This window comes from Cyprinodon tularosa, unplaced genomic scaffold, assembly GCF_016077235.1.
Source record: "Cyprinodon tularosa strain WSP-4 unplaced genomic scaffold, ASM1607723v1 ctg76, whole genome shotgun sequence".
Classification (NCBI taxonomy): domain Eukaryota; kingdom Metazoa; phylum Chordata; class Actinopteri; order Cyprinodontiformes; family Cyprinodontidae; genus Cyprinodon; species Cyprinodon tularosa.
The window spans coordinates 2,384,106-2,398,006 of record NW_024039518.1 but is presented as its reverse complement, the minus strand read 5'-3'; the positions used below and the strand labels follow the sequence as shown (position 1 = coordinate 2,398,006).

The 13,901-nt window shown below is 38.4% G+C and overlaps 1 protein-coding gene across 3 annotated transcripts in view; it reads right to left on the bottom strand.

Moving 5' to 3' along the window:
* tesk1b (testis associated actin remodelling kinase 1b) overlaps positions 1 to 13,901 on the bottom strand; it is a 42,041-nt gene that overhangs the window by 12,531 nt on the left and 15,609 nt on the right. For all 3 annotated transcript variants that reach the window (XM_038270349.1, XM_038270352.1, XM_038270350.1), the window contains 3 exons: positions 4,499 to 4,620; positions 4,318 to 4,366; positions 1,679 to 1,825 (listed from right to left, as the gene is read on the bottom strand). In XM_038270349.1, the coding sequence (XP_038126277.1) occupies positions 1,679 to 1,825; positions 4,318 to 4,366; positions 4,499 to 4,620 (318 nt within the window). The remainder of the gene's footprint in view (positions 1 to 1,678; positions 1,826 to 4,317; positions 4,367 to 4,498; positions 4,621 to 13,901) is intronic.

Here is a 13,901-nt window from a genome sequence, read left to right as displayed (position 1 = left end):
ATTCTAAAGTGGAAATCTAAGGCAGTTATTCACTAAAAAACTTAAAACTAGTGCTGAAACAATTCATTGGATTAATTATGATTAATCGATTGTTTAAATAATCCTCATCTAATTTAATAATCGTTAAGAGGAGTCTCTAAAACGTGCCTCTTCCTAACAGAGTAACCCACTTAGAGCAGCAATTATACCAAGATTGTCAAAAAATATATCTAAACGTTTTACATTTAAGATAAAAAACATTTTCAGATGTCAATATGCTTCATCTAGAATTCCTCAGTGGAAAAGTTTTAGTTTCACCTGGTTTCATTTCTTTAAAAAACTTTGTCTAGGAACCTTTTGCTATCAGATTATTAATCGATTAATGTAAATAACAGACAGATTAACCGATTTGCAAAATAGTTGTTGGTTGCAGGCCTACTTAAAAAAAACAAATGTATATTTATATATTTTTTTATTTGCTTTTTTTCTTTATCTGTTGTTATCCAAACGTCAGAGGCCCTCAGAGGTCCAAAGAACAAATGAATCATCACAGGCCGTGTGTAAAGCTGGTAGAAACACCCCACTAAAAAAATGTAACAGCAGCAAAATGTGCCTCAAAGTATTTACTCTTGGCATGAGATATGGATCATGACAGAAAAAAAAAAAACTCCGATACAACAGTCTGAATACGATGAAGAACTCCATCTCTGGGAGTGACTATGTATAAAAAACAAAAACTTGGTGAATCCCCCAGAAGAAGGAGGAGGAGAATAGAGGGAGATGACTGGACTTCCCTCATGGATGAATGAACGGAGACGATGCTTTTATTTTTATTATGTCATGTTGTACGCTGGGTTATCAAATAACATGTTAAAATACAAGCCTGGTGAAATGAATCAAATTTCTCATCAGATCATCTCAATTTTCAGAATACCTAGAAACTGGATCGCCATGGAGACAGATGCAGATCCTGAGAAACTGTAGACCTCCATGCTCGTTAAACACAATTGCTGTGATTTCACTTCTAATTTATCCTTCTGCCCCGTAATAGACACAAAGGATGAATCGCTATTAATTTTGAACTAAAATAAAGAACTGTGACTTAAATCTGTTTATTTTATTAATGTATTATTTTTATTGGGCAGTTTGCTATAAAAAAATAAATAAATCAAGAGCAATAATAAATAAATAAAAACCTATGCCAGAATTTATACGAACAATAAAAATGTATTTTATAACAGTTTTATAACTGCAATAAAAACATTTAACTACCTTAAAATGTAAGGTATAAAAAAATAAACACTGTTCCTATTAAACTTGCAAAAGAAAACTTTGGACATGAGCTGCAGGAGCCTCTTCTGTAAATCTAACCACTCTTTGAAAGGATTATGCTGGGATTACGCAGCCTTTAGCTTGTAGTTAAGATTCAGTTACGGTTGGAGGAGAATTAACCAGGAGGGCAACCTTTGAGCAACCTACCTGATCTTCCATCATGCTTTATTTAGAATAAGACAAAGTCAAGGCGCCAAATGTGGATGAAGGGCAACATTAATCAGGAAAGCTAATGGCTCCTTTTAAAAAAGTTTAGATCAAATAAATAAAAAATGTGCATCTTTTAATTCATACTTATGAGCAGCTAAACATGCAGTCACTATAACACATGCATTGCAATCTTATAAAGCCTTTTATTATAGCTAACCTTAGAGGTGAGGTCCCTGTGGAAGATGCCCTTGCTGTGCAGGTACTGTAATCCACGAGCGATGTCCAGAGCCAGGCTGAGCCGCGTGGTCCATGACAGGTACATGTCGCTGCCCAACAGTTGCTCCAAGTTACCTCCATTGATGTACTGGATCAGAAAAGATGCAAAGACAACAGAAATATGCTCATTTTGGAGTGTAGACTGCATTCTTTTTTTTTAAGTCTTCTGCTCAAATAAATGGGGGATCCCTGCAATACTGATAAAAAAAAGGAATGCTAGGGTCCCCTAAAAAAATCTCGATAATATAAGATTGGTTATTAAAATAACTAGGTGTAAGTTTCTCTTTATGACTAGTAAATTATTAAAGCTGAAGTGTTCTTAATACTGGAGTTCCCAAACTGTTCAGCTTCTGACCCAAAAAAAGGGTCCGTTTTGGCTCCTGAACAAATCTATTGGTCGACTATTCCAACATTAAAAAAATAATAAAATTAAATAAATAAATTAACCAAGGGTGTAAAAATATCTGAAACAGCAGCAACAGATGGTTAATGAATAGTGTGTATCAGATTAGGCTGCAAGTTTAACTTTTATTGTGAATCTCAAGACCCCATTATGGTTGATAAAAGAATCTAAGTCAGAATCAATGATACATAAACTTTTTTTAAAACAAATATGGTGCTAGAGCTGCAGCATGAAAAACTACAAACTTTCCTTCTACAGATCAACACTTAGGAAATTTGTTGTGTTGCAATAGAGTGAATCACAAGGTTGCTTTAATTTCCTCTTTTCTCGTGTCAACGTTGACTTCAAGAGTGTAACTCACTAACTGTCAGCTCTCTTCGTATAAAAAAAAAAAGGAACTAAAGCTCAGACTCTTTAAAAAACAGGCTGCAAAATGAAAACAACCGAACACACAAAAAGCGAGGAGAGCTGTGAATGCATCAGATCTCACTTGAAGAGCTAATGTTTCCCATTAGCTGCTGGGTAGCCATGGTAACAGGTGTCGACTGATTAGATGCTAAGAAACGGGCCGTGTGTCCTGCCTGACCTCTGCGTGTTTATTCAGGCGATTCTGGCCTCGTTGGGTCCGACAGGGTCACAAAAGATGGTTGCCCATTTGACCTTTTTTAATTTCTTACTATATTATATATACATATAAAGATTCAAGCCATTCTGAAATAGAGCATTGTTTTAGATTAAAGGTTTTTAGTTTTAGAATTATAAAGCTAAGGTGCATAAAGTGGGTAGAGAAGAATAATCAATAATGGTCATTTTGGTTTTGCTGAATATACTGAAGCATAAAACTATATTAAAAACATTTCATATTTATTAGGGATTTATAGAAAACTTTTTGTCCTGAAAAATGTCTACCAAACAAATAACTGTACAAATAAAACAAGTTGATTTAGACAATTAGCCATGCTGATCATTAATATTTAATAGCACTTTTTAAGGAGTAAGCTTAGGTTAGAAACCAGGACCAGTCTTTGTTGCAAGCAAAAGAAAACTTGAGCTGTCTTTTTTCAGCCAGCTGACTGGTAGTGTGTAGCAAAGGGATGAGGAGAGGAGCAACAGTGTCGGTGAGCTTTGGTCTCAGTCATTAAAATGACAGGATAATGTGGCAGCTGTGGATCAGGGGAGGAAACAGGAATACCAGAGAGACACACAGAAGGATGGAAGGTAGGGGATCATGGAAGTAGAAGAGAGAGAATGTTAGAACAAGACTTGGAAATTAAGAAGAGATATAAGAGAGAACGTAAAAGGGAGAGGAGAAAAGGACGAAGGGTGGAAGAATGAAAGGAAGTAAAGAAGAAAGGCCACGAAAATAGAAGGATAGAATGGAGGGACGAAAAAAAAAAATGAGGAAGAAACAAAGTAAAAAGAAGAAGGAATGAAGGAAGGAAAGCCGACGGGAGAACAGGCCTTAAAGCAGGCTTCCAAATTCTTTGACATTTTTGCCAAGGGTCGATTTGGAAGTAGTTAAAGGTTAGAAAAAGAAATCTGATCTTTATCTTAGTCAGAGAATATGTTGATTGTTGTTTTGTTTTACATTAAATGAGTCAATTTATTAAAGAAATTGCATCTTTTAAACCTAAAGCTTCACACAAACCCCATTATGAAAATAAAGCGACACAAATTTCTACATTTTCCGATGTTGATCACAGGTTTTCCAATTTTTCTATAATGTAAATCAGTAAGGAACAAGAACTGTTGAGATGAGAGCAAAACATATTTTGAGAGATACTTTTTTCGCACCTTTTTCACTTCATAAATCTTCCAATTCTAATAACTGTCAAGCTGAATCTGTATCATTTGAGTTGAACTTGGGGTGTAACATAATTAAACCAAGAGCTGAAAATGGCCTCCAGGCTACATCTGGTTCAAAGTCTAAAGTCAGATGAATTTTTCCACCTTTTTTTTTTTTAAATAACCCGATTATTTCTTTCCAACTTTGAAGCTAAAAATGGGTCCTAATCACCAACAGGTCCCTTCCTTTAACATCTTCTCTAGTTGACCATTGTTATTGTATTTTTAATTTCTGCTGCTGTGTCTGTGCAAATTGTTGCTACCAACAGGAAACAAAGCATTCCAGCTCACAAAATGCATCGTTAATTTCATCTTCACCATCAGAACCTTACCTCTGTGAGAGCGTGCAGCTGTCCCTTGTGAACACACACACCTATAAACCTGCAGGAAACAGAGGAAAGCAGTCAAAACCAGACCCGTCTTAAGGTGTACAGACCAACTTAGCCAAATGAAGAAAATATGACTTTTAGGCATTTCAAGTCAATCATTTGACTTACTGGCTATTTGAGTTACCTGAGTATGTTTGGATGTGATAGTCTGTTCATCAGTTGGACCTCCCTGAGCATGTTGGCTCGGTTACTGACTAAGATGTTCATCTTCAGAGCCATCACCTGACCCGTTACCCGGTGCTGCACCTGTGTTTAAAGGACAAATATAGTTGGTTAGCATTCAAAAAAAAAAATTTTTAACTGCAAAATCAGCTTTTGTTATCTGCAAAACCATTTAGTAAAAAACAAACTGAACTGATTGAGTAAAAGCCTGAGATGCATACAAAACTTCATTCAACTCATGATTGTTGAAACGCTGCTGCCTGATTACTGCAGACCGGCCATAAAACCTTAGCAAGTCAGCTGCACTTTCTGGCCAAACCTGCCGTCATGGCGACGGCTCCGTCTGGCATGGTAACGATGGAGATGCAACACCCACCCCACCAGGATACACATTTGCTTGGCATGTAGTTTGACTTCTAAAGAAATATATGCAGGGAGGATATGACAGCTGAGCTGTTTGGCACAGTTTGCAGAGGCAAGAAGTCAGATGGTGTTGCTTTTTCTTTTTTTTTTTTTTTTTCTTTTTTTTTTTTTTTTTTACACTCTGACTGACTGAGCTAAGGAAAAAAAAAAAAGCCTTGTTCTTTCTACAAGAGAGCAATACAGAGTCTGATGCTGCAAAGGTAGTCCATATGTGAGACTGTTCTTTGCAAGGATTTTTTGTTAAAGTTTTAAACCTTACTAAAAAAAGCAATGCAACAGAAACATTTAACGCAGCCCACAACCAACAGTCATGAACCGAGGGAAAGGAAACTCATTCAAGAGCCGACAGCGCAGATGGTTTAATAGATGGGTGGAAAGAATAACCTAACGCTCCAGCTGGTTACAGTGAACCAGCTGGGAGGTTAGAGGGACAGGCAACCTGATAAACCATCGTCTCATAAAAAATAAAAAAAAATTTATTTGATCAATAAAACCACAAAGAAATCAGTATTGCCGCCCATACTCCATCCTAAGAAGGGATGTCAGAAGGACTGCATTCCAATAAGAACGAGGTGATGCTACTTTATACGCACCACTAAATAATAAAACATAACTAGCAGTGATTTAAGCATACAAACTTTACTTCCACTCACATAGAGCCTCTCTGTAGGCCGACTTAAAATAAAAGACTAATCACGTCAAGGCCACCAAGATTTTATGCTTTACTTTTGGCAAACAATGCATCGGGTCTGGTCTCCTTGCAGTCACACAAACAGATCCGTTCTACAAAACAGAAAACACCAATCTTCCTCCAGATGCATAGTCTGCTCCATTTAATGCGTGACACAGCATGATAATTCCAATTCAAGCAGTAAGTTAGACACGCCACACCAATCATCTCATGTTTTTTGTTTGTTTTTGCATCATGACAGACCCAAGAACCCAGCTAGGCTAAGGGATACTCATAGGACATATGAGCCAACCTCAAGGGCAAAAAATATGTCTGAACCACAAAAGGCATACCATGTCATAAAGTAGAGGCACTTGTTTGCTTTAAGTGCAGAAAAAACTGCTTCAAAATGAAAACTATACCACCACAGCAGTGTACCTTTTTTGTGTGTGAAAATGTATAAATTCTTTATTGTCCCACAATGGGGAAATTCACTGTGTGCATTTAACCCACCCCCTTTGGGGGAGCAGTGGGCTGCCACTGTTGGCGCCTCTGGAGCAGTGTGGGGGTTAAGGGTCCTGATCAGTGTCAAAGAGTGGCAGTCCATGGGAGTGTGTGGGACTTGAACTCAAGACCTCCGGAACCCAAATGCAATGCCCTTACCACTCCCACTTCCTAGTGGTTGAAGCATTATGAAATTATGAAATCAGAAGGTTAATCAATACAGTTGCAACCGTTCCTTTTAACGACAATATAAAAATTATTTTGGATCATCCTTTACTCTTTTCTTACTAAATTTAACCATCCATATGAAATGCAGACATCCACCCCAAGAACTAGAACTGCACCAGTCAATCGACAATAATTGAAAAATGGGCGATTATCAATTATCACAGGAGCCTGCAAGGCGGACTGAGAGGCAGAACAAGAAATGAAAGGCAGCATATCCGTACCTGAGCTGGAGGTAGGACGATGAAACTGTCCTTCTAGGGCTAAATTAAAACAGCTTTTTTAAAAGCTACTCACAAACCTCTTAAGAGCATTCTTCACTTCGTTCTTTGTTAACATTTTCCCTATCTTCTATTCTAATAAAAAAAGTTAATCTCTGCTCCACGCTTACTAAAACAGTGATCAATTCATGATACTTTCTCAGCTCCTAATTTTTATAATTTATTATGAACTTGTGACAACAGTATTGAAGGATTTATGGATATGATGTTTTAATTGGCACCTAAAAATCCTGATTGGTGCATCCCTATCAAGAACAGTTCCTATTGACCACGCATCAATTTGTACCTGTACCTACCTTGGAAACCAGCATTTTAAATGCATTTTCAGGAACTGGCTTTAGGAATGAATTTGCTTTCATTAAATAGTAGAGGTTAAAAAAGGGCAAAAATGTCAGACTGGGCTGAAAGTCTTCCTAATGAGATGGATGCCTGAGAAAAACCTAAAATGACCAGTTTTCTTTTGCTTTGTGGAGGATGCAGTAGTGTCGGTAGGCATATATATATATTATTTAGAAAAATATTTTTATAAAAATATGTTTGGAGCAATAAGACTGTAGATCTAGATTCTAAAGTGCGTCTGCATTTATATACATTAAATCTATTTTCACTTAAGATTATTTTACACTGAGATTCTGAGACTTAATTTGTTAAAAATGACTTTAAATGAAATGTAATTTAACGGATCTACTCCCAAGACAGAAAGGAAAATCACTCAGGTTTGATCTGGGGTCATAATTAATTACGAGTAAATGGGTCCAAATGAGATCAGAACCAAAATAGAGAGAAAAAAAAAAAAAAAAAAAGGTGCAATATTAAAACAAATAATCATATAATAAAGATAAGTGCATAATGGTTTCTCTGGCTCTTTCAGCAAACTAGTTTGGACACTTAAAGTGTTTCCACATACCTCTCATACCCGCACACATGACAACATCGAGGTCACATTTCAACAACATAACGACTCTAGCAGAGATCCATAAATAATTCAAATTTAACGATATGCTCCTGAAATCCTTCTGCTTTGGGTTCATCGTGCAGACACACCTCTACTGGTTCCACCGTGATGACTGACATGACCAAAGGGGTCAGTGACCCCCAGCAGCTCTGAGGATGTAAACAGTCTCACCAGAGGATAAATACCCTGTAGTCCAAGCAGCCTTTTTAGGTCAGAGGTTAAATGTCTAAAATGAGAACAACAACAGTCCTGCTGCCTGCATTATTCAGTTTGAATAGAGTTGCAGATAGAAAATCCATTTTTTTTAGTGCTGGGATACCTAGAAATAAGGGAGGCACACAGAAAATCCCTGCTAGCCTACATTTCAAAGGAGAAACAATCTCCTTTACAATATCAATTGTCTAAACAGAGCAGTACATCCTGATGATAACTAACCGTGTGCAATCAGGAGTTGTGACCTTAATGCTTGACTGTATACCAAATTTCCTCCATGCTAATAATAAAGCCAACAGAGCACAGCAGGGTTTCGGATTGCGCCCTCATTAGCGAAGGAAGAGAGTGTAATGAAGGAGCAGCGTTTGAGGAGGAGGAAGGTCAAAGTGCAGAGTCTTTGGGCTGTGACACTGGCCTAGATCTGAGCTCCGAGTCCTGGATCAGAGGGAGGTGAAAATAAAGACGACAGCAGCCACTAATGTGTACGTGCACACTCGCAAGGAGGCGGCAGTGCCCGTTCCGTGAACGAGAGCAAATCTGTGCCAAACTAAACATTTTCTTGAGTCGTCAGCCTGAGTCAGACTGCAGGGTGCGCATGAATGCACACATGCAAATCACACCTCTGCACAATGCTTCCTACTAAAGAGGAAAAAAAAGTAGAAACAGAAAACTTGCAGAGCCCAGAGCCTGTGTTGGACTAATCTTTGACTCTACCAACCCTGCTGCAGGTCTGCATCGCAATTGAAGCTTCTAGTAGCTATTAGCAGTGGCGTTTCTATGATAAACAATGTCTAGAGTTGAGAAAACTTATTCACCCACCTTACATTTTCAAAGAATGACAAAAAATTTTTTTTACATTTTTTATGGGGATAACTACCAGGAAGTAGCGCATAATTGCAACATTAAGCACTGCTACTTTGTAAAATAATCTAAATAAAGTATCAATAGCTAATAATGTAGCAAGATGACATTTTTTTTAACACTTTTTACAGATAAGCAACAGTATTTGAATCAATGGATCATAAACCTCTTCTTACAGACTGAAAAAATTATTTTCTAATCATATTTCTGGCCATAAACCTTATATCCAACTCTGATCACTCCTCCCATTACATTAGCTCAGTCACAAAAGGTGTGCCTCAAGGCTGTGTGTTAGGGCAGCTGCCATAACCAAGTAGTGAAGCGCAAACAAATATGTGTCATTCAAGCATCTGAACCGCACCCCTCAGGGTTTCCCTACAAATGTTATTTAGTTGTGCAGGAGGAAAGGGGGGCGAATGCAAAATAGTTGTTGGATATTTAATTGCAGAAACATCTAAACCTGAATAATTCTCATTCACTTTAAAATGATGCACACCTTTCACGTAATCATGCATATCCCATTAAGATGGGATATAAACGGGGTTGCACATGCAGTAGCTAAAAATTCCCATTTACTCACTATTCCCTGCAAACATCTGCTTTCACACCTACTAGTAGAAATACTTACATGCTCCTCTATAATCCAGGGATTAACAGCCCTTCCAACAGTGACTCACACTGTACACTGGTTGCATTTCACACACGCACACAAACACGTGCGTGTGCCAAATGCTGATGCAGCAGCGGTTAGAGCCACAGCCTCGTTCGACCCAGCTGTTTTGTCCCAACAGATTTTAGCCTCAAAACAAACAAGCTCTCACTTGTCATTGTTCTAGTCTGACTCAACGTGGAGGTCAGACCGACTGGGTGGACTTTTGCAGTTAAACTTATCAGACAGCAAAACAAAAATGGCACTCTGAGCGCTTTAATGGTCACGTCCACCGACTCGCCACTGGAATGCCTACATTAGGATCGTCCCGAAGCGTACAGCAATTATCTACAAAGCCCTGCTCTATCCACACACACATAGAAACAAACACACCCCATAGCTCTCCATCAAAACATACTCTGCCTTGTAAAGTGCTGCTGTTAGCAGAAGAAAGGTCACGGCCTGTTTTCCTCTTACTCCTCATGGGCCAAATGCCATTTCGCATTATTGCAGACACATATGCAGCCACTAGAACTGGCAGAGAATGATGGAAGTGTGAGGCTGACTTTGGAGGGGGAGGCTGGCTAACCAGTTGGACAGTAATGTGTCCTTCCTAACTCTGTCCTTCCGGCTGCAGCTTTGGCTTGATGCGGCCTTCTGGAACTGAGCCCACATGCTCTTTGCCGCTTTGATTCCTACTGTTCCTGCTGCTCTAATCGCCGCTCTTAATTTGGCCTGCCTAGTTTGATGCTGGATTCAGTCTATAGATCATCTTGAAATGTCCTTTAGCTGGATTAAATCTACCCTGGTACACAAACCAATAGTTTCTCTATATGGTATGCTGAACATGCTGACGTATACTTGGAAAAAGTTTTCTTATAAGCCAGCAGCACCCTGAACAGAACACAACCTGAAGCTAAGAGGCGGCAGCAGAATTATGCATTAAAGTGTGATTTTAATGGGTATTTGATGCCCACTGAGTTTAGAGTCATATTACCCAAGTCTCCCCCCCTCTATAAAGTAATTAGCATCTCCCCACTAAGTGCTCTTATTTCTGGTTAACTGGAAGCAGCAAATAGATTTGAAAACCACTTTGCTAGTACTCTGAGATATATTTAGTATCACAGCAGATGATCTGGATTTTTTAATTTTAGCTTATTTTAAGTTTGGAGGGGGGGGGGGGGGGGGGGACTATATTCCTGAAATGCATACATCATAACAATAGCCCTTTTTTTGTTTTGCTTATACTTTTTCACTAAATAAATACAACTTATGAAATCTAAAATACAAATTCAGACAAAATTCATATATTTTTTTAAACAACTTTATCAAATGTAATGCTATAATTAAAATCTTACTAAAACATTAAGGGCTAATAAATGAATAAAAATGGCTGCAATGACCTTTAATCAAATTCTGATCAACTCTAAGATGTTTGTCCAGGTGTGCAAATCTTTAGTCAGTCTATGGATTATTGTTATTTCCATATTTTTGGGGAGGGAATAAATCCCTCAAACTGTGCCCCCATACCGCAGGGAGGGCTGTAAGAGTCAGCACAAACAGAACGATGTGTGTAGAAGTCATTGCATGCTACAGTGGTGTCGCAGAGGGAACAAAATGTGGTCAGGTGTGACCAGAAAACCAGTTGCAAACACAGTTCATGGACTTTGCTTTTGGCCCTGGGTCAGCTCTGAAAACCTGGTGGCTTTTATGGTTACTATACCACTTCCCTTCAGCAGCAGGAGTGCAATGCCTCCTTTACACAGGAGAAATGCAGAAATGTAAACATTGAGCTTTAAGGCATTCATGGATTACTTAGACACAGAAGTGACAACCCTATCATACAGACTTGCTGGAAATGGATCCGTCTGTAAAAACGACCTCATCCAACCAATGAGGTTACCCTAAGCCTAACTCCGCCCACTCTGCAAATTTTAAGAAAATTTCCTTCTTTCCAGAACAGGTTGGGCCTCTGCCTGAGGTTCTTGCTTTCGTTTACAGCATGAAGAGTGTAAATCTGTCAGAGTGTATTTATGCAGCTGATCGAGACAAGGAAGCTGGAAAAAAGATCCCAATCATCCAATTCTCACTCTGTTGGGATTCAAGGGTCAGATCTAGACAGTCTACTCAAAACACTTTATTTAATCACCAGCATAAACAAAACTAAATTTAATACTTAAACCAAGCATAAATGTTTCAGTGTCAATTTTGCTAAAAATAGTCCATAAATAGGTGTTGAAAACCACATACACACACACTTCATCCATATGGGCCCTTTGTATAGACTTCAGTTCATTTCTATGGCGTAACCATAAGGTACAGGCCTAATCCCAACTTAAACTCGATCCTCACCTAAACCCAAACCAATATTCGTGGGCACAAACACACACCTTTGCGGTGAGGTAGCAGTCGATACTCTATCCTTCCTGAAACACAGGACTTATAAGGATTAGTGGAATTCATGCTGCTCAACAACAGTTTTTGTTGTTTTAATCAAGTCAAGACAAGAATCTGTAGGAAAAAAAAGGTTAAAAAAAAACGTAACAGTTTAAGTGGTAGCAAGTAACTGACTGTAAGGATAACACACTGCCCTCTGTAATTAGCTGTAATGCAGGTGTATTTTTTTGTCACGTTGTTCTTGAAACTTATAAAGGTCCTCAGTAGGACACACATTCCTGTTCTCATGAGACCTGGAAATCAATTCAGCATCTGTGGAGTCATGCTGGTTTCCTAAGCATTTTATCCCAAAGGCAAAACCTTTAAAACCATGTTTCAAAGAAAAAAGTAGTTATTTGGAGAATACCATCCCACAAGGTTCCTTAGGTGTTTAGAGAACAAACAAGTCCTCAGCATTCCAGATCCTCCACATGTGGCTCGTGAGTTTGTTGCTGAAAAACTCCATTTTAATGTCGTCTGACCTGAACATAGTTCCAGTTGAATTGCCAATAGAGTTTAGCAAATACCACAACTTTTTGGACCACGCTGCGTCTGCCGTTTAAATGTCTGAGAAGACAGTAGCTGTTTAAGGTAGAAATCAATATTTATTTTCTGTTTGCATGTTTAACAATGGGGAAAAAAGTCCAGATTATACAAGATTTTTTTCTCTTGGATAATGACCAAAGTGACATCCTAAAGTTTAAAGATGGGATCAAAGATCACTTAATAGAAAGAATTGAGCTGTCATTTTTTTTCCCCCACAGTGATGAATGGACAGACGTTAATAAATCAGAACCCCCCATAGGAACGGGCTTAGGGACTGAATGCTTTGGCACAGCCGCAAAACCAGTGACATCACACTGGCTTATCATTTGACTGACAGGAGTTAAAGAGTGTTTTGGTTTTGATTGACTTTTTTTTGTCACCTGCAATGACAGATGAATAGCAATGTATTGCTTTCAAGAGGGTAGTGGAATCTTTGAGTGGACTTAAAACAGTCTAGAGCATAGGTCTTCAAAAGGGGGCCCAAGGATGTACTGCATGGGGGTCGTGAAAGTTTTGGTTGATTGGATTTTTTTTTTTTTTTTTTTATATATCTCCCCCTGCAATTTTTTCCACAAATTGAAATGTCTTTAAATAAACATTAACATGAACTCAACACACTGTAGTAAACAGATAAATGGAGGCAGAAGATGTCTTTCAGTCATCAATGCAAACATTCAGCGACACACAGGAGCTCTTTCAAGCTGGGCACCGTTTCATTCTCAACACCTGTCCCATCAATGAGGAATCAGAATCAGAAATACTTTAATGATCCCAGGGAGAAATTACTTTTGTTACATTACTCCATATGTAACAGAGTGACTATAGGACCAGTTTGATATAACTCTATTTCATACAATATATATAATAAGGGGGTATCGGCTCCATCTCGCCATCAGTTTGGGGTTCTTGGCCTGGAAAACGTCGAAGACCCCTGGTCTAGATGATGGATTTGAACAAAATTTGTTTGTATTAACCGAATGCATTGGAATCTCAAAGTAATGGCAGTTTCATAGCCATCTGTTTCAGTATGTATGTCCCAGGTGTTGGCAGAAAAATCAGCTAGATGTCACAATTCTAGCTGTGGTATGGGCAAATCAGTGTTTAAAAAGTTGCTTAATTTTTAATCATTACTATCTGAATTATGGCTGAAACAATCAGATTAATCCATTATTGAAATAATCGTCAAATAATTTAGTAATCGGTTCATTGTTAAGTGGAGTATAGAGATTCTAAATCATGCCTTTAGCCGAAAGAGCGACCCACTTAGAGCAATAATTACCATATTTTCTGGGCTATAAGCCACTACTTTTTGTCACCACTTTGAACTTTAAGAAGGTGCAGCTTTTCTGTGGATTTTCTCCTAACTGCCAGAGGGGGAAGTCAAAAATGAAAATGAAAGAATAAGGGGCTAATTTTCTTTTCGCACAGGAACATGCTAACAGGAGGCACAGATGTCCCGAATTCACACATTTTGACATTTATTTGCCGCATTAAAGCTTTCAAACTAATAAAGAGACTGGGCCCAACTCTTCCAGAGCTGAAACAAAGAGCTGAAAAAGCCCCATCTTTCATTAGAAGTTCTTACTGCTGAGACCCAACAAG